Source organism: Callospermophilus lateralis, chromosome 8 (genome assembly GCF_048772815.1).
Source record: "Callospermophilus lateralis isolate mCalLat2 chromosome 8, mCalLat2.hap1, whole genome shotgun sequence".
Classification (NCBI taxonomy): domain Eukaryota; kingdom Metazoa; phylum Chordata; class Mammalia; order Rodentia; family Sciuridae; genus Callospermophilus; species Callospermophilus lateralis.
In genome coordinates, this window is record NC_135312.1 from 30,097,543 (window position 1) to 30,118,780 (window position 21,238).

At 36.0% G+C, this 21,238-nt stretch overlaps 1 protein-coding gene across 7 annotated transcripts in view; it reads left to right on the forward strand.

Annotated features, from left to right (window-relative positions):
* Positions 1 to 10,306, forward strand: part of Klhl5 (kelch like family member 5) — a 76,597-nt gene extending 66,291 nt beyond the window's left edge. For all 7 annotated transcript variants that reach the window (XM_076863853.2, XM_076863847.2, XM_076863850.2 and 4 more), the window contains 2 exons: positions 1,552 to 1,723; positions 5,525 to 10,306. In XM_076863853.2, coding sequence (XP_076719968.1) covers positions 1,552 to 1,723; positions 5,525 to 5,581 — 229 coding nt within the window. In that variant the 3' untranslated portion in view covers positions 5,582 to 10,306. The remainder of the gene's footprint in view (positions 1 to 1,551; positions 1,724 to 5,524) is intronic.
* Positions 10,307 to 21,238: the final 10,932 nt, after the last annotated feature.

Consider the following 21,238-nt stretch of genomic DNA (forward strand, 5'->3'; position numbering starts at 1 on the left):
AGCATATGGCAAACATTTATTTTGTGCCTGTTTTGTACTGGATGCTATACCTACTAAGAAAAGGAGCTTAATGAAGTTCAGAGAGAATGAGCTAGAGGCTGGAACCTAAATAAAAAGTTAAAAGGATAGAGACATTTCTAACATATTTGTATACAAAATGAAATAATATAAAATTTTTAAAAGCTAATAATATATCTCTCTTTTTTTATGTGTGTGGTCCTGAAGATCAAACACAGGGCCTCACACATGCTAGACAAGGACTCTTCCATGGAGTTATATCCCCAGCCCTCTGCAGCCCTTTTTAGTTTTTATTCTGAGACAAGGTCTCACTCAGCTGTCCAGGCTGACTTCAAATTTGTACTTCCCCTGACTCAGTCTCCTGAGTCACTGGAATTACAGGTGTGTACCACTGCACCCAGCAGAGGCTAGTAGCAGATCTTAAAAAGCTTAATCAAGTCATTCAAACTGATTACACAAAGCTCAACTTTGGGGCCAGAGAGCCTAATACTGGGAGATTTGGATGGTACATGAGGTACCATGTCATACATTCATTCTAGTCTAGGAATGAAGAGTATTGAATGTATTTTAGAGGTAGAATCAACAGAAGCATGTATGAACTCTCTAAAGCAGAAAAGAATGTGACTCATACAGGAAACTGAAAGGCAGCCATTGTGGCCAGAGAGCAAAGAGCAATGGAGATAGCAATAGGAAGGAGTTGGAGTGGATGGGGACAGATTATATAGGGTCTTGAGACATTATAAAGGATTTTGATTTTAAAGAGGAATTGGAAGTTAATGAGTGCCCAAGAAACAAGGACTTGATCATATTTTTTAAAGATGAGGGTGATTTATTAAATAAGTTGTGACTAGAAGGATAAAAAGAAAAATCAATGTTTGTTGATAATAATGAGCACTCTGTAGAATAATAAGACTTGGTTCTTTCTTGAGAAAGCAGTCAAGTTACACCTTGTTCTTCATCTGTATGGGGATAAAACATGCTTGTCACATGTTATAATTCAGGAAGGGAATGTGGAAGACTTTATACACTTTACCCCATAAATTATGGGCTTACTATATTCTATATCCAGCAAAATTATGGTCATTGATAGAAGAGGTATCAAAAGAAAAATAGGTCATCTTAGCCAGAAGCATCTGCTCATCAAGAGACCACTTTGGGTGTCTAGTTAAGATGCTTCATGAAAGGGACAAGAAGATCTAAAATGGGCAGCTACAAGATTGAGGGTATAAGTCATCATACATATAGCTTAATGTATTTGATTTTTCTACATTTTCAATAGGTAGTTTAAGGCCTTGACTTAGTTTTTAGTATTTATTTATGTTAGCTCCTTTTAAGTGTTACACATATGCTAAATTAATCTATAATACTATAATTTAAAATATTTAAGAAAATACTGATCTTTTCTCTAAAACATGTTGAAATGATTTTTTTAGTTACATAGCAGACAAGAAGACAGACTTAAAGGACAAAACTATTTTTACATATAATATTTTGAGAACAATGTCAGCTCCAGTTCTAAAAATTTTCTTTCAGATATGATCCCAAAACAGATATGTGGACTGCAGTGGCGTCTATGAGCATCAGCAGAGATGCGGTGGGGGTCTGTTTACTTGGCGATAAATTGTATGCTGTTGGAGGATATGATGGACAGACATACCTTAACACGGTTGAGGCTTATGATCCCCAGACAAATGAGTGGACCCAGGTATAGCCTTTTCATTTTCATTATCATACTCTCTTTTTGTGAAAATAATTTTTGGTAAAGAACTACTCAACTTTGTCCAATATTGAAATGTATTACATGGATATGATAAGGTCACCTCTTGATTAAATAAGAAAAAACAAGAGACAATATTTAATTTTAAAATATAATTAAAATCCAAAATTACCTTCAAAGTATAAGTTAATACTCAAAAGAAATTATTCATTCATCCCATCATTTTCTTGATGAAATGTTCTGGCACTGATAGAGCTAATAGGGCCACAGGAGGGCTATCACAGAAGGAGGAAAAAGGATGAAAAATAAGAAGCAAGAACAGAATCAGAGAAATTTGAATAATTTGCCCATATGTGAGCAATACTTTTTAAATACAGAAGCATTGATATTTGAGAGCTGACTAAATTAAATCACAACCTGATAAGATGGCAACCCTAAATTACATTAATGAATAAGAAACTGGGCATGGCAAGCTTTTAAACAGAAAGAATTCCATATCTGTTTTTGCGGGAGCTAAACACTCATAAGAATCATCATCACCGAGACTAGAATCAGGACTTCGTGCTTATAAACACCCAGTTCAGTATTTGGCACATAAAAGACAATAACTGAGTCAAGGTTTTCTTATATGCAGGGAGCAATGGTAAGTATATCCCCAAAAAAACTTCTGAGAATCTGATTGTCAAAGAACTGACTTAAGTAGGTGAGAGATATGTGTGCAAAGGAAGAAACTACAGTATGAGAGAGGGGATATTAAGTATATCTTCAGACAAAAGAAGTGATTGTTGGGATGGCTTTAGTGAGGAAAAAGTGGGATTTTTTAAACTAAGCATCAATCTGAAGTGATCCAATTCAAAAGGTTAGAAATAAAGGAGAAATTGTGTGAGAAAACATGGAAGAAATGTCACTGACACAGAAATACACAAGACATATTGAGGGAAAATGGCTGGTTATAAACATGCATGCTAGAGAGGAGGAGCTTTTTTTAAAATATTTTTCAATACATTTATTTTATTTACTTATTTTTTATGTGGTGATGAGGATCAAACCCAGGGCCTCACATTTGCTAGGCGAGCACTCTACCACTGAGCCACAACCCCAGCCCAAGGAGGAATCATTAATGGAGAAGAGGTTGGGTCAGAGTGGAGCCCTATAAAGGCCAAGCTAATTAGTTTGGTAATCAGCAGCCAGCAGAGGATTTTACCCAAGAGAATAATACTGTTGGGCTCAGTGTAAGTTGGGTTAGGGCAGGGCAGCAGAAATACTGGATAAAAGGAAAACATTTAGAAGATTGCTTCCATTGCAAGGCTACAAGTGTTAAATATAGATGAAGTCAAGAGATATTACCATTCCCGCCAACCAGTCCTTACAGACCCACGCTTACTGGGTTGGACTGGGAGTATGCCTCTGAAGAAAGCAACAAAGGAATGATCAGAGAGAGTCTTAGGGCTAGTGGAATAAGATAGTCACAGGAAGGAGAGCATTTCAACTACATAAAAAAGAATGGAAATTCATCATTCATGATGTTGTGGGGCCCTCTGAGAACGTGACATAAGCAGAAGCCACCACACAATTTAAAAAGTGTGGGAGCTAAAATAAATTGACATTTATTGTGCACATTATATGTATCATGCTGTAAGCACTTCACATTAAAAAATGTACTTAATCCTCTCAACAACCCTGGAAGGTGTAAGTGATCTTATTTCTACTATATAGGATAAGGAACCTGAGACACAGAAAGGTTAAGTAGCTAACCCAAGATCACATAGCAAATAAATGGTGGGATTAGAATTTGAGCCAAGGACTTTTCTTCACAGTAGAGATGACAGCAAGAGGGTGAGAGAGATTCTGGTAGAAAAAACAAGCAAAACTTTTGAGCATCTTCTTGAAAGAAGGATGGGAAACAGAATTAAGAGTAAAGACTGGTCATCCAGACTAGAGGGATATTATTACTTCCCGTGGCTTGAGGAAAAGATGAGAATATGAATACAATGGTACAGGGAGTTTTTAAGTGAAGAGAAAGGTAAGAAAAAGACTCTGATGCTACCTCCTTAATTTTATTTCTTAAGTAAATGATATCTCTTGGAGAAAGATAAAAGGGATAAGATTGAGGGTTTGAATTAGAGCTGCAGGATTTCCTTAGAAATTACATGATTATTAAATGCAGATACAATTTAAAAGGCTTACAAAACATTAATTGTATTTGTGTTTAATAGCACTGGCCTATCCTCAGGTTGGCAAACAACTGCTCATGAGCTCAGTGTAGCCTTATACATGCTTTTATAAATAAAGTTTTATTAGAACAACAACATTGAAAATAAATTACATAATTACCTGATATCAGCCTCCCATGATGGCAGAAGTAGTTGTGAATGACTATGAAGAAGTCCAAAACGAGGTAGAAACTCTCTTTTTCTGAGAAGTACTTGATTTAAGCCCTTATATCAGTTTTAAGAAACTCTGTTAGCCAATATTTGACACTTGTTATAACAGATAATTAATACTTTATGCTAAAAATCAGCTAATATCAAAATCAGTAATCTGGATCACATAGCTATTTTGCTTACATTCCACCACTAGTTCTCTTTTAAGGCACCTAAAAACGTGAAGTTATACCCATAGAATCTGAGAATAAACATTTCTCTCAATGTTTAACATATGGACAAGAGGTAATTTATATAGGGACTGAAATGAGATTGCAAAGTCTCAAGCCACCACCTACCCCACTACCAGCCTTGACTCAAAGCACAAGGTGACTGCAATGTATTCCCGAAGTCTAAAAGCTAAGCTTTCTAGTTGGTTGTCATGACAATATCACCTATTGACTGTGTGGAGGCTTAATATCTTGGGAAAAATATATTGAGAAAAGCTGCTAAATACAAACTGACATTTGGTTTAAATGATTTAGAGGTTATAGCTTCTATAATACTATAATAGATATGATTTTAAAATAGGTTAATTTATTTTTTTCAAGGAGAAACAGTAATCAAAACTGATTCAGATGGAAAACGACTGAGAATTCTCTTACAATTAAAGTCTGGTCATTCTCAAATCGTCATGGGGGTGATGGTAGGGGTGGCAGAATAGGCAGTCAAACTAATTAGGAAGTCATCTTGCTATTAAAGATTTGATAGAAAACACTTTCTTATACCCTTACATGAATAATAACAAAGCAAACTTTCTTGGTATTTTGCTTTAGTCACCCCAACCCCAAATGCTAACATTGTAACCCACCTGCATAGATTCTTACTGTGTTCAGAATGCTATTCATCTTTAATTGTTGAACAAGTAATCTTTAATCTTGTCCAAACCTTAATTTCAGCTATGAATTGCCTAGTGTCTTGGGTATTTTTAAGAAAAAAAGAGGGCAATAAGTGAAAGATGTGAAATTGTTCCTTATCTATAAATTAAGATTATTGCTTAGATTCATTCAACAGGTTTGTTTCCACTCCTGCTAGAGGATTGTATGGGTAGTATTTGTTTGATGACAGCGTTACTTAAAGTGTTCAACATTTTTTTTCACATCCATATTGTTCATCATTTTAGCCAAATATAATGTTTCATATAACTAATTCCTGAGCCATCTGAAAAAAATCACCTTTAAAAAGAATGAGTACCACTAATCTGGTAATATGCCCAAAACAATTTAGGCTGAAAATTTGACATCAAGAGGGGAGGTCACAGTAGGGCTGAAGAAGCAGGTCTTTGCCAACAAATAAACTATGTCACTATTTCAATGGGAGTAATATCCTCCAAATCCAAATATATCTCTTTTTGTTTCTTTTTTAGGTTGCTCCACTGTGCCTAGGAAGAGCTGGAGCTTGTGTTGTGACTGTAAAATTATAATTTAGTGCTTTGTTTTCTAAATGAAAATATCTTCTTCCTTTATTAATTTACTACAATTATTCTACTATCAGTGGATATGTTTTTAGTAAATGTGCAATATTCCTGGGCACAGAGTGCCTCATCTCAAGCTGAAATGTTGGGGGAAAAAAAAAAAAGCAAGGAGTGGATGGACCAGGATTAAAATTTTCATTTCTTAGTAAATCAAAACTACAGCTGGTGGATTGTGAACATATGTTCCTGACATGAAACATAAAGAAAAAAAGTGCTACTCCAAAACAATCCAGTGTTAACCATACATTTCATTTATTCATAGTTTAGCCCATTTTACTTACATTATCCAGATTGATTTTATAACAGCACAAACATCATTAAAAACTTCTAAAATATTATTTTGTAAGTTCATCATACATGAATTGCAGTAATTTTTGTTTAATCATAATCTCTACTTTGACATACTGAAGACTATACTATCTAGTTTTTTTCACCTACACTATATATGCTTTGGTTGTGGATTTTACCTCTAAAATTGGCGTAGTCCAATGGGGCGGGGGGACACTAAAGCATTAGAACAACAATGACCAAATAAAACAATATGATCTTTGGGGTCTCTTTAAATCTTCATTCCATTATATTTAGGTTCATCAAGAATTACATGTATGATGTTCTTTAATTGAAATTTAAACATATGACAGTTTACATTAAATATATGCAAACTTATGTAGAGAAAATAAATATTATATGCCCTTTACTGTTCTTTCACCTAACTAGTATTTAATTACATGACTTTGTTTTGTTTCCTTTTCTATTACAAAAAAAAAATTGTTTGATTTGTCTTTTGATATTGACAGAACAGGATGTTATTATGTTCCAAGTTTTGTGTTTGCCTCTTCTGACTTGTCTCTTACGTTTTGTCACAGTTAGTAATCCATCATACATTTTTGTAATCAAGCAGTTTGGAGGGATCAGGCTAATTCAATGTTCGAAAAATAAGTCTAACGTGTTTGTTACCCAAAGTTTTGTACATTTGTAAACTTTAATTACATCTGTGAATGTTAATACTCTCCCTGAATTGTGTATTGTTTGCAAAAAAATGCACGGGGCAGTAAGATTTTTTTATATTTCCTACTAGGCATAAGTCATTAATGAATCTTTATATAAAATGAGTCTAAATTCTTATCTTCCAAAATTCATTAAAAGTTGGAGCAAAATCTCTTTTTAAAAAATGAACTGATTTTGAATGCACATGAAATGTTTCTGTCTAGGAACCCAAGAAAGGAAGTGCTTCTATATCCAAATCAAATTCAACAGTCATTTTACTGATGTAGTCACTAAGAAAATAATGGTGATAATGATTTGTCATGTATTAATATTTTACGTGTTCATTTTGAGTGTGAGTTCATTATTTTCCTGGCAAAAGATTAGTTATGAAGTATATTTATGTATATTATGAAGTATATTTAAGAGAAGGGAGGTGAAGAGCAAAAAATCTAAGAAACAAAACAAAAATTTTAGTAACAGAATCCTCATTACATCCTCACCTCCTTGAGGAAGCTGAAATCTTATGATCGTTTCTTGGAACACTTATTATCTGCTCGAGTTCCCTGTCCCCACAGAAGACTCATGTTAAAGTAAAGGAACTAATTCTCCCCTCCCAGGACTTGCTTTCCTTTATGGAATTTCCTACTCTAATTCAGGGCCTCTCTAGTGCAGTTTTGTAGGCAGTAGCACCTGCTCTCCTGGGTATCATTAGACCCATTTCTTTTCAAGTGACGGGGAATTTACCAAGACTTTCTAGTCCCGATCCTATAATTTTAGAGAAAAGCATGGCTCTTTCTTGTGTCCACATTGCTGCCATGGCTTTTATTATTAGCCTGTCCATTGAGATGTATGTCTAGGTACTGTTTATTTTAACTCCAATTAATGACCACTTTATGAAAAACAACACTAATAATTATTTAATGCTTGTTAAGAATAGAAGTCAGGTTTTTTTTGAATGCATTAATTTTCTTAATCTTCACAACAACCATATGAGGTAGATTCTGTTATTATTTCCTTTCTTACAATTAAGGAAACAGGCAGAGAGTTAACCCCAAGAGTATATGTAGCAAATAAGTGGCAGAGCAAGGGTTCACACACACACAGTCTGACTCGGAGTCTTCACTCCTACCATTCTTGCCTCTGAGTAGAAAAATAGAGGCTTGTTTTATGTGAGTAATCATTTGTTTTGGTAAAAAGAAAAACTAAAGGAGTTTATGCTCTTTAGCAATAAAATTTACACTAATCACACCCTATCATAAAATTATGGTTCCTTAGTATTTAGGGAAATTTTTGTTTAACTCATAAAATTCTATACATATTTTTCTTGAGAAAAATAAAGGTAATAAAATATGGCATACATTTAAGTTCCATAAATATTAGATAAATTGCATAGTAGCTTGAGTAACTAAACTATAAATGAATTTATTTGTCAAAAGTATTATTGCCAATGGATTAGAAAACCTAGATAAAATGTACAAATTTCCAGAAACATACAAATTATCAAAACTGACTTAAGAAGAAAATTTTTTTAAAAAACCAAAGAGACATGACAAGAGGCTGAATTGGTAATCAAAAACTTCCAACAAAAAAGTACAGGACTACACAGGTTCACTGGTGAACTCTGCCACACATATAAAGAACAATTGACACCAATCCTTAAACCCTTCCCAAAAATGGAAGAGGGGGGAACAATTTGTAACTCATTCTGTACAGCCAGCATTACCTTAATACCAAAACCAACACAAGTAAACTGTAGACTAACATCCCTATGAATATAGATGCGAAACTCAACAAAATACTCTGTCCAAATCCAACAGCCCTTTAAAAGGATTATACACCACGACCAAAGTAAGATTTGTCATAGGAATACAAGGATGGTTTAATGTACAAAATCAATGTAATACACCACATAGTAAAAACATAAAAAAAAAAAAAAAACATAAAAAAAAAAAACTTCCATTGATAAGAAAAAAAACTTGACAAAATTCAATACCCTCTCATGGTAAAAGGAGGGGGGGGAAAAAGCAAAAATGTGAAGAGAAGAGGATTTACTTAATCTGATAAAAGAGACTCTTAAGCAAACCCAATTTTACTGCTAAAGAGCATAAACTCCTGTAGTGCCAAGATATTTAATGTCTTCAACAAATGGAGCTGAGACAACTAGATACTCACAAACAACAACAAAAATGGAGTCAGGCCCTTACTTCACACCCTGTACAAAGATCGATGCAAAATTGATCAAAGGTCTAAATACAAGAGTTACAACCCTAAAACTCTGAGAAGAAAACAGGCATAAATCTTCATCATGTTAGATTTAGCAGTAGTTTCTTACATATAATAGCTAAACCTCAAGCTGCAGAATACATAAATTAGACTTCATCACAATTGAAAGCTTCAGTGTATCAAAGGACACTATCATAAAAAATGAAAAGCTAACTCACCAAATAGGAGAAAATATTTGTGAGTCACATAGCTGGTAAGGGACTAGTATCCAGAATATAAAAGGAACATTTAACAACAAAAAGACAACCCAATTTTAAAATGGGCAGAGGACTTAAACATTCCTCCAGTGAAGATATATAAAGGGCCAACAAGCACATGAAAAGATGCTCGCATCATTAGTCATCGTGATGACTAATTAGTCACCACAATGAGAGATCACTTCATACCAACTGAAATGACTATAATTTTAAAAACGTAAGTGGTGGAAAGGAAGTGGAGAAATTGGAACTTTGATTCATTGCATGAATTCATTTGATTCATTGGTGCAGCTGCTGTAGAGAACAGTTTGGCAGTAACTCAATAAGTTAAACAGAATTACCGTATGACCCAGCAGTTCCACTCCTGGCTGTGTAGCAAAATGAACTGAAAATGTGTTCAAATGAAAACTTGCACACAAGTTTAGTAACACTAGGCAAAATAGCCAAAAGTTAAGAACAGACCAATGTGCGCATGAGCTCATGAATTGGTAAGCAAATGATGCATACACACAATGGAATTTATTCAACCATAAGTGGAAAGAAGTACTAATACATGCTGTGACATGGGGAAGTCGTGAACACGTTATGCTAAGTGAAAGAAACCAGATACAAAAGGCCTCATGTGCAATGATCCCTTTTATATGAAATATCCCAAAATAAGCAAGTCCATACGGAAAACAAATTAGTGGTTGTCAAAGAGGAAAGGAGAGTGGGAAGTGACCACTGAATGAATAAGGAGTTTGGGGATGATGGGAACGTTCTGGAACTAGTTATTGTGATGGTTTCACACAACATGGCGAAGAGTACTATATATCACTAACGGTAATTTTTATGTTTATTTTACCATAATTTTTTTTAGACTTTTATTAGATACATTACAAATTATTTTTTAAACATAACGATAAGCATCCTATACACATCACTAGAATTAAAACTCTGGATTTATATGCATCCTAAAGAGGATTTTTTTTCAGTGTAATTTATGAATAAACATATTTTTTTTTAATCTGACAGACTAAGCGAGAGACAGTGACAAACGTAAGAGGGAAGTTGGAGTGGGAGCTCTTCCTCAGTGCAAAGGCACATGATGTGCTTTTCAGAACTGTTTCTAAAAGAAGGATATCGTTCCACAAACTGTATATTATTTGAAGTTATTAAGACCACTCTTACTCAGAAACAAATATGCAATAAAATAATAGTTTTATCATGCCTGGGTTATACATTTCTTTGTGATATTTTTATTATATTTCATTTTGTAACTGGAGTACAAAATATATATACCATGAAGAATTAAAGCCTATTTTGGGTATTTTCATTCTTCTGGCTCTTTGATAACGTCTGTAGATTTATAAAAATGCAACAAGTCCTCCAACATAGCCTCTGTCCTCACTCCTAAGACCTATGAAAGTGCTGTTTGTGTCATTCCTGGGCCTGAACTACTCTGACATCCTGTGAATCCCCAAGACATTCAGTACTGATTGATTTGGGCATTAGCATCAAGACTGTACCCTACTGCCACCCTCACATCCAGCCTGAGCAAGGGTTTCCCCTGGCTGCCTAGTGAGGAGGGATCTCAACAGCAAAACCAGGGAAGCTTGGGAGTCAGACTGCTTTTTTCCCCCATGATGCTGGGATTGAACCAGAGTGCCTGGCTTGCTAGGCAAGTGCTCTTCCACTGAGTTGCATCCCCAGGCCCAGGAAAGAAACTTAATGCCCTGGATCTATGCCCAGGCTGAAGTTGGTTCCTTTTGATTATTCACAGGGCTTTGTGGATAATAATTACATTTGAGGCATTTTAGAATAATTTTATATTGTTGAAATAATATTACTTATATAATAATAGGCTTGTAAAATAGGTTGGTCAGGCAAATGATGATTCAGTGACCAGTTATGACAGTAAGTGGCAACATACTTAAAGTATTAAAGTTATCCACCCAATACCAGGTTTAAAAACTTGTCAAATTGTTTAATATGTATTTTTCTGAATAAATTCTGCACAGTAAAGTTCTCTTGCCACTTTTTAAGATAATAAAAACAATTGGGTGCCACGGTGCATGCCTATGATACTGCTGGTTACCTGTGACAAGTCCTGCTCTGTCACATGTTTAAGTATAACATTAGAAAAGCACGCTGAGGCAAGCGTATAAACAGGGTTTATTTAAAAGGGGATAACATAAACTTCTCCCAGGAGGGAGAAGGAGGCCATAGCTGGTATCCTGGTATCCCAAGAAGTGAGGGTATTCTGCCTTTTTTTGATATGTCCTGGGCCTCCTTTGTTCTGCTCTCTTCCCCTTATCTCTCTCCTTCCTGCTTATGTGACTAGGCCCAGGCGATGCTCAGGTAAGATGGCTAAAAAGTGAGAAGCAGATGGGCTGGAGGAGCCAAGGTGGAGTGATCTGTGCAAAAAGGGTGTAATTAACAACTTTTATAACTCCAGTAGGGAGGGACAATTCCTGGGTTGTTACCTTAGCAACAGGTTGGAGTAGGGGCAGGTTATCTTGATAAAGGTGGAGGAAGGACTCTGAAGGCATTTCATTCCCTCAGAAGGTAGTCTCCAAATTCTTGGACTCAAATTGGCCTCCTTGATCTAACTGATCCAATTTACCTTTCTGTACTGACTATCTATCTTTAATTCTGGCTTCACCTGTAATCCCAGCAACTTGGGAGGCTGAGGCAAGGATTCCAAGTTCAAGGTCTGCCCGGACAATTGAGTGAGACCTTTCTGAAAATTAAAAAATAAAAAGAATTGGGGATGTAGCTCAGTGGTAAAACACCCCTGGATTCAATCCTCAGTACCGACCCCCCCACACACACCCAAAGTAAAAGCTTTCTACTTGAGATTAAAAACTTAACAATTTTAAAGATGATTTTCTCTAAAATCATGCAACTTTATAAATCTATACAATTTGACAAACAGTTCAAGAAATATGGAGTAAATTTTGTGGAAGGAAGAGGCCCTTGTGGTAGGTAGCTGGAGCAGTGAGGTTAGGGAGAAGCTGTCATTCAAAGAGCTGTCTGTGCGTGGACAGGAATAGCTGTGCTGTGTGAGAATGTCAGAAGAAAATGCTGGGTAATAAGTTTGGCAAAAGCTGACCTACTTATTTGTCAGATTCCGGATTCTTTATCAGAAACAGTAGCAAAGCTGCAGAAAAGGACTGGGGAAGTGAGTTAATTCAGCAGCAAGCTCCTTTATCTCAGAAATGTCCTGATCAATGAGGCATTGGGCAAAACAGTAGGGAGACTGTGATCCATACATGAGTAGGTGATAAAGCAAAGGAGGAAAGAATGTTGAGTTCCTTAAGAGTATATACCAGGGTACATTTTAGCCTTTTATCTGCCAATAGACCTTCACATAATAAACACTCACTAATTATTTGTTGAACATAAATATGGAAGTAGGCTTGCTTTGAGGTGAGTCACTTCTAATTTGGTGGAATGTGGGTGAATGATATCACAGATTCTGGAACACAGTACAAAAAGAACTCACAAGGTGTCCTTGTTTGGGTGTTAGGGGTGGAGGTAGGTTTGGAAAGGGGTGGAAAAAATGAGCCTGGAGGTGGGACACCAGGAAGGAGCACCCCAGGATGACTGCACATTTGAGCATACACAAAAGAATAGTGAGAACTGCCAGCCAATTCGTTATTTTGCAGATTTTTAAAATAAACTTTATAACCTATCGTTTCAAATGAAGGATGCCAGTTATCCCTCCTGTCTGTACATTGACTCCAAAATACACGGTGGCACTGCAAGACGGTCATAATGACTGCTGGAGATGCAGTGCACCAGCAGGCTCACCTTCACTCGGTCCACCTGTTCTTCCCTTTGGCCTTATTGAAACAGCCATTTAGATCACTTGCAGCTAAAATATATTTTTAAAATAATTTTATTTCCTCCAAGCAATAATACAACAGATTTTCAAATGTATTGACATTTTACTTAATATTTGGGGGATATTAATAATATTAATAATTTGTGGAGAAATTAACTTCTCTGTGTTTTGTAAAGAATAAGGAATAGTCACAGTAAAAAAAAAAAAAAAAGAAAAAGAAAAAGAAAACATAGTCTTTACAGAGATTGTACTAGGTGACTGATCAGATCCCTTCCAGGCTACAGTACTGCAGAATGTAGGTTGTTTCTTGTGAGCCCGACCCACCAGCAATGACAGCTTTGGATACCAGACCCAGCCATACCCAAATGCTACCGGAGTTCTCACCATATTGCTTGAACTACCTAGCTCAGTGATTCTCAACCATTGTGTCCAGAGTTACTGGATGTGTTCTGAAGTAACTAGATGCCTGGACTCTACTCCAGACATGACATCTTGGAGTGTGAATCCCAGGCAGAACCCAGGTGACTCTAATGTGCAGTCACGATTAAGAATCATGACATCACCCGCCCCAAACATGGCAGCTTATGCTCCTCTCAGACTCTCTCACTGGCTTGCCACCTTCTTCAAATTAAGGCCCTCTGTGTTATTCCAACAGCAAACCTTCCAAGCATCCTTAAGCACTTTACAGCAGGTACAGAGACACTGGTGCCTGGAAAGAACTTAAGCCATCACTTAGTACAAACTTTAGAAAGACTATTTATTACCATGGTTATTTCTTATTCTTTATGTAACGCAGAGAAATTAATTTCCCCACTACCCAAATATTGAGTAAAATGTCAATACATTTGAAAATCTGTTGTAATATTGCTGAGAGAACGGTTTGTTCACATAATTATGATATTGCAAATCATTATTATGTGCTTAAGTTCCCTGAGGGCCAGTGCTGGGAACTTGATTAGTTTCATTAAACATGTGCAAGAAATATAACTGAATTTATTTTAAAACATCGTATGATTTAGAGGCTTCTACTAATTTAGATGTGTTTTCCCCAAGTTATACCAAATCAGTGAGGCTGAAAAATAACAGTAATTTGTAAAACAAATAGTTACTTTTATCAAAGATACTTAGGAGGATATTTGTAATAGTCTAAAATGAAACATGGATAACTCTGAGCAGGAATTGGTTTTCGGATAAGATGTTTGAATAATTATTCAGATGAATCATCCTACTTGAACCAAAATTCTGAATAAAATATAAAATATTATTTCTTATAAGTATTGAATAACAGAGTGTTCAGGATGATATGGACAAAAATCTAAACGAAAAGAAACAGACACTTGGAAAAATGCCCAGAGCACTGAAGCTCTGTTGCGCGAGGGCATTTGCCAAACAAGCTTCCCTTTTGGTTTGTTGGCTTCCCAGAACAGGGATAAAAAGTCAAAACCTAGGACATGCCCAAGGTGGAAGGACTTCACCTCTGTGAAGCTCAGACCTCTAAGTGCTTCAGCTTCCAGAGTAAGGAAAACCAAGGGAACATCTCCTAACTCCTCGTTGTCAGGAGACACACACACACATACCTTGGGCACACTCCATGATCACACACCTCAAAGTAGCTGACACCATTTGACCACATGCCAGCCACCCATAAAGTCACAGCCAGTGTTTGCATTACCTGGGGGTGGGGCAGGGAATAGGAAATCTGAACAGACCTATAGTTACTTTCAGAAATTCATTTGAACAGAATATAAATGCCCTAGAAATTAGGTACAGGCGCTATCATGAAGTAAGGCCATAACCACACAATTTCAATAAAACATTTCTCTAAGTGTACCTTCAACCATGCTAAAACCTATTAATTACATTATACTATGCAATTCATTCATTCCTTAAAATATGTTGAAGATTTTTTTCCCTCTGATTCTATCTAGTCTTCTATATTGCTCACTCACATCATTGATTGCCATTACTCTTACGTTATTTAATGTTTGAGCATTTTAGAAAATGTTTAAAATCTATAAAGTAAATCACAATCACAGTATATCATGATTGCCAAATGATGATAAGTCCCTTGACTATAATAAAATAATAATTTAATTAATACTAACATTGTAATGATCATCATTTAACAACTAGTCTGTCTTATTGGTAATAAAAATTATTCAAGTCCATTTTTCTTTGACTTATCCAAAAGACATTTTAGTTTGCATCAAATTATTAAAAAGTATGCCAATTCACAATTATGGGTTGTTTACCGATACATGTAGTTAATGCTATTTGCCACATGGTCCTTTTTTTCCCATTAGTTACATTGTGTTTTAAGATTGGCACTAAGGAAATTTTCATAATTATCTACATGCATATTTATGATCTGTGCCTGTAGAATCACAGGGATCGAGGTGTAACTATTCAATGAAGTATGTGACAAATATTATTAGAATAAGTAATATGATTAAAATTGGGGCTGAGCTGTGGCTCAGTGGAAGAACACTTGCCTCACAAGTGTGAGGGATGGTTCCATCCTCAAGCACTACATAAAAATAAAAAAATAAAATAAAGGTATTGTGTCTATCCACGACTAGATTTTTTTAAAATGTTTAAAATTAAGATTTTTACATTGTAGCAAGGCAAGTTTCCCCAAATAAGTACATATTTGAATGAGTCCCTTTTTGAAGGCCAAAGTTAAAGAAAAATACCCAGTACAAAATTATACCTGAGCACTCTAGGTCAAAATAATAATAATAATAACTAAAGTCAGAGCTACTGCTATATGGAGGGAGTTTAAGCTGTCTTGATTATATAGGATGATGTATAGTTGGTGCCAAGGTCAGCACATCAGCACTCCATTTTAAGTATTTCCTTTTCGTGAGTAGTGACAGGCTATATAGTTTTGCCTGTTGTGTATGTGAATGAATGCACGCACACACGCGCACACACACACACATACATAGAGCACTTAATGAGTTCCTTTCTATGGTGGAAGGACAAAAGAGGGGCACTTTTTAAAGGATGACATATTTAATGACCTGGTTTCAAGGAAGGATTGTTGCTATCAATAGAACAAAGAGCAGAGCTGTTAAGTAAAGCAATAATGAATGGAAATGGCAGAAAGAACCATTAGTAGTAAGTCATAAATCTATTATCATAAGTTTAATGTAATTTGAGAGAGGCAAGTGCTTCAAAATTCTAAGGAAAATGTATAGTTAAGTGAGAGAGATAATTATGCTACTGTAACTAATCATCAGGAACCAATCAGGAAACAAAAAACACATAGTAATCTGAAGAGTGGAGTCTTAATAAAAAGAATTTTGTACTAAAACAGAGAAGTAGACTCACAAGGGATTGGCTGGTTTACAGAGTCTAAGATTTATTTTCCTCTACTTAAGTTAATAAATTAACCTGTTATTATTTAGTGGATGACATCCATGGGTTAGAGACAAAGAATTTTTATCACCTATGACCCAGAAAGCAATAGAGGTATCATGTTCAGGTCAATTCTCCTAGCATCTTAAGTCTCACAGGAACAATACAGAGAACTCCACCCAGGTGGAAATCCACTGAGTCAGGAAATCTACTCCTTTGTAATCAGCAGTAGGTAACCCTGCTCTTTGTTCTTTGGGTTTCTTACTACAAACACAACCCTGGGAAATGAACCAGGTAAATTTGTAATGGACCTGTGGCAAATTGCCTCTGTCCTTCCTCCTGCAATTCCTCCAGCACCATCTATTGACCATATATTGTGCTAGCTGCGAAGGAGAAAAGGACCCATATCCATTTTCACGGAGCAGGTGATAAAGGTTGGATATGGAGATGAGAAGCAATAAATTGAGAACTGGCAGATATGATTATCAGTAATACAAGGCACAACTGAGTTAAGATATTGTCTAAGAATATAGAACAAAAAGGAAGAGTGATTCAATTCATTTTAACAAGGTAGTGTGTGTGTGTGTGTGTGTGTGCGCACACACACACACACACACACACACACACACACAGCTGCTATATTCTGAGAGTTAAAGTAACTAAAAGACATGGTCCCTAACCCTAAGAGACCTTAAGGAGCTCACAGCCTAGGGCACAGAAAACTAACCATAAAATAATGTCTCAGGTAGTCTTTTTTTACATCAATGATTTCCTTTCATAAAAAAGAGGTAAAGAAGGGAAACACTTTAGTAAAAAAGAAATGTGCCATGGATAATTGCCCTACAAGAAGATGAGTAATAAATCAGATTATGAGGCCTTAGGAGAATTCAGAGGAAGAAGTATGATAACTAAGATTTTTAAAATATGACTCTCTCCAATAATCATTGAACCCCAAATAATATATTAAGATTTATTATATAAACTTAAACTTATATGGATAGCACTTGTGAGGCACTGGGTTCAATCCTCAGCACCACATAAAAATAAGTAAATAAAATAAAGCAATTTTTAAAAAGAAATCAGTTCAGTTAAGGTTAGTAAACATTTATTGAAGACCTAGAAAATAACAATTAAAGAATGCAATAAATTTTGTTAAATGACTAACAAATTTATAATCTTTTTCTCCTACATTTTCTGTTGCTGACTTATTGATCACCTCTTCATATAGCAGCAGATTTTTGATATTTTCCACAGAGAGAACAGGAAGGTAATTTACTTTCTTCTAGCATGGTTGATCATAATTTATTATCAACAATTTCAGCTTCACAACTTGCTATTAATAATGTCTTGTAAATTTTAGAACTATTACCAAATTGGGGGAAAACATATTCCTTTCATATGTGAGCCCTGTTTCTCCTCTATTTTCCCATACTGCTCTGCTTTCCTTACTTTTAAGACATATTGCTATCAGGATAACGACCCTTGGCCCTGCACCTTCATGCCATTACCTAAGTCAGTTCAATAGCAATAACTTCATTGTACATGAAAGTAAGGTACTGACAAGGGACCACTGATTTTTGTCAATAGGCAGTTTCTACAAAGCAGAAACTGTTGTCTTGGTAAATGCTTGACGGCTGACTCTGTGGGGATAAAAATAATCTAGGATTTTTACCACTTGCTAATTTTAATGGTATAAATACTCCCCACACACACACACTAGGTCCAATTTCCAGCTATCAACATGATATCACTAAATGCAAAGTTGGGAAGTGACAGGCACAATTGGGGGTCCTGAGCCAGCGCTCCTGAGTTCCAGCCCACCAGGGAGTAGGAGGATCAGCACACCATTGCTCTGCACTGAGGACAATGGGGAACAAGTAACGGGGGTGATTTCTCCAGAAAAAAAAATAATGAATCTAAGTTCTGATGAGACTGTAATTTTGTTGATCCTCACACATACACACAATAACTTCAGCTTTCTTTTTCTTTTTTATTTATTCTTTTTAGATATACATGTCAGTAGAGTATATTTTACATATTATAAATACATGGAGTAAAACTTATTCTAATTAGGATCCCCTTCTTGTGGTTATATATAATGTGGAGTTTCACAACTTACTTATTTTTAAAGCAAATGAAAAGCAGCTAAATTTTTTCCCCTGTTAAATCATGAGTCATGCATGTTGTCAACAAAGCAAAAAGAATTTAAATGCTAAAAAATTGTTTTATCCTTTAAAACACGAAGCAGTCTTCTGAGAGTCACAAAACCTGTGAAAAAAAACATGCTGGGTTTGATCATTTCCCTTACATTTCCAGAGAGTGCTAGTAGTTTCTGCCCCACTTTGATATTTGTCCAACCAAGTTGACACCTCACTGCATCAGGGAGGGAGTGAACTAATGCTGATGCCCATCCCCAGGGCATAAGAAAGCACCCTCCTCATGATTTACATGCAGTAATCCAATTTAAAAGTGGCAGAGACTTGAAAGCAACTAACAAAAAGGAATATCAAAATAGCCAATATAAATATGCAAAAGGAGCTCAAAATCATTAATCAGTAGGTAAATGCAAGTTAAATCTGTGACAGCACCAAACATCACACTAAAATAGATAAAATTTTTAAAAGATTGGTAATACCAAGTATTGGTGAGAATAGACCAATTAAAACCCTTAAGCATTAGGGTGGGAAATTAAATCAATATAATCACTTTGTTTTAAAAAAAATGCTTTCCAGAACCTACGGATAATTTTACTCTAGATATATGCCCAGTGGAAATAAGTGCCCATCAAAAGACATGAACAAAAATGTTCATAGCAAGCCTGGCTCAGTGGTGCATGCCTGTAATCCCAGTGGCTTGGGAGGCTGAGACAGGAGCATCGTGAGTTCAAAGCCAGCCTCAGCAATTTAGTGAGGCACTAAGCAATTCAGTGAGACCCTTTTTCTAAATAAAATACAAAATAGGGCTGGGGATATTGCTCAGTGGTCAAGTGCCCTGAGTTCAATCCTTGGTACAAAAAAAAAAAAAAAAAAAAAAATGTTCTTAGCAGTTTAAAGTAGAAATAAACCCAATGTCTGTCAACAGAAAAAAGAATAAATAAACTGTGGTCTTTCCCCACCCCCAGTACTGGAGATTGAAACCCAGGACTTCATGTGTAGTAGGCAAACACTCTACCACTAATCTACATCCCCAGCTCTTTCTATTTTATTTTGAGATGGTGTCTTACTAAGTTGCCCAGTCTGGCCTTGAACTTTAATTCCTCCTGCCTCAGCCTCTCAGGTAACTCCCAAGGAAATATAGGCCTGTGCCACCACACCAGGATCTTAACTGTGGCATGTTGATTCAAAAATGAATTACTACTTATCCATAAAAAAGAACCAACTGCTGATTTATACCAAAACATGATGACTCTCAAAGATATAATGCTCGATGAAAAAAAAAAAACACACACACAAAAGAATACATGCTTATATGTTTTTTGTTTTTTTTTTTTTATTCAAAACATTACAAAGATTTCAGAATCACATCGGTTACACATCCACATTTTTACATAATACCATAATAGTAACTGTTGTATTCTGCTACCTTTCCTATCCTCTACTATCCCCCCTCCCCTCCCCTCCCATCTTCTCTCTCTACCCCATCTACTGTAATTCATTTCTCTTCTTATTTTTTTCCCATTCCCCTCACAAACTCTTATATGTAATTTTGCATAACAATGAGGGTCTCCTTTCATTTCCAAGCAATTTCCCTTTTCTCTCCCTTTCCCTCCCACTTCATGACTCTGCTTAATGTTAATCTTTTCCTCCTGCTCTTCCTCCCTGCTCTGTTCTTGGTTGCTCTCATTATATCAAAGAAGACATTTGGCATTTGTTTTTTAGGGATTGGCTAGCTTCACTTAGCATAATCTGCTCTAGTGCCATCCATTTCCCTGCAAATTCCATGATTTTGTCATTTCTTAGTGCTGCGTAGTACTCCATTGTGTATAAATGCCACATTTTTTTAATCCATTCATCTATTGAGGGGCATCGGGGTTGGTTCCACAGTCTAGCTATTGTGAATTGTGCTGCTATGAACATCGATGTGGCAGTATCCCTGTAGTACGCTCTTTTGAGGTCTTCAGGGAATAGTCCGAGAAGGGCAATAGCTGGGTCAAATGGTGGTTCCATTCCCAGCTTTCCCAGGAATCTCCATACTGCTTTCCATATTGGCCTCACCATTTTGCAGTCCCACCAGCAATGTACAAGAGTACCCTTTTCCCCACATCCTCGCCAGCACTTGTTATTGTTCGACTTCATAATGGCTGCCAATCTTACTGGAGTGAGATGGTATCTTAGGGTGGTTTTGATTTGCATTTCTCTGACTTCTAGAGATGGTGAGCATTTTTTCATGTACTTGTTGATTGATTGTATGTCCTCCTCTGAGAAGTGTCTGTTCAGGTCTTTGGCCCATTTGTTGATTGGGTTATTTGTTTTCTTATTGTTTAATTTTTTGAGTTCTTTGTATACTCTGGATATTAGGGCTCTATCTGAAGTGTGAGGAGTAAAAATTTGTTCCCATGATGTAGGCTCCCTATTTACCTCTCTTATTGTTTCTCTTGCTGAGAAAAAACTTTTTAGTTTAAGTAAGTCCCATTTGTTGATTCTTGTTTTTAACTCTTGTGCTATGGGTGTCCTATTAAGGAATTTGGAGCCCGACCCCACAATATGTAGATCGGAGCCAACCTTTTCATCTATCAGACGCATAGTCTCTGATTTGATATCAAGGTCCTTGATCCATTTTGAGTTAACTTTTGTGCATGGCGAGAGGAGGGGATTCAGTTTCATTTTATTGCATATGGATTTCCAGTTTTCCCAGCACCATTTGTTGAAGATGCTATCCTTCCTCCATTGCATGCTTTTAGCCCCTTTATCGAATATAAGATAGTTGTAATTTTGTGGATTGGTTTCTGTG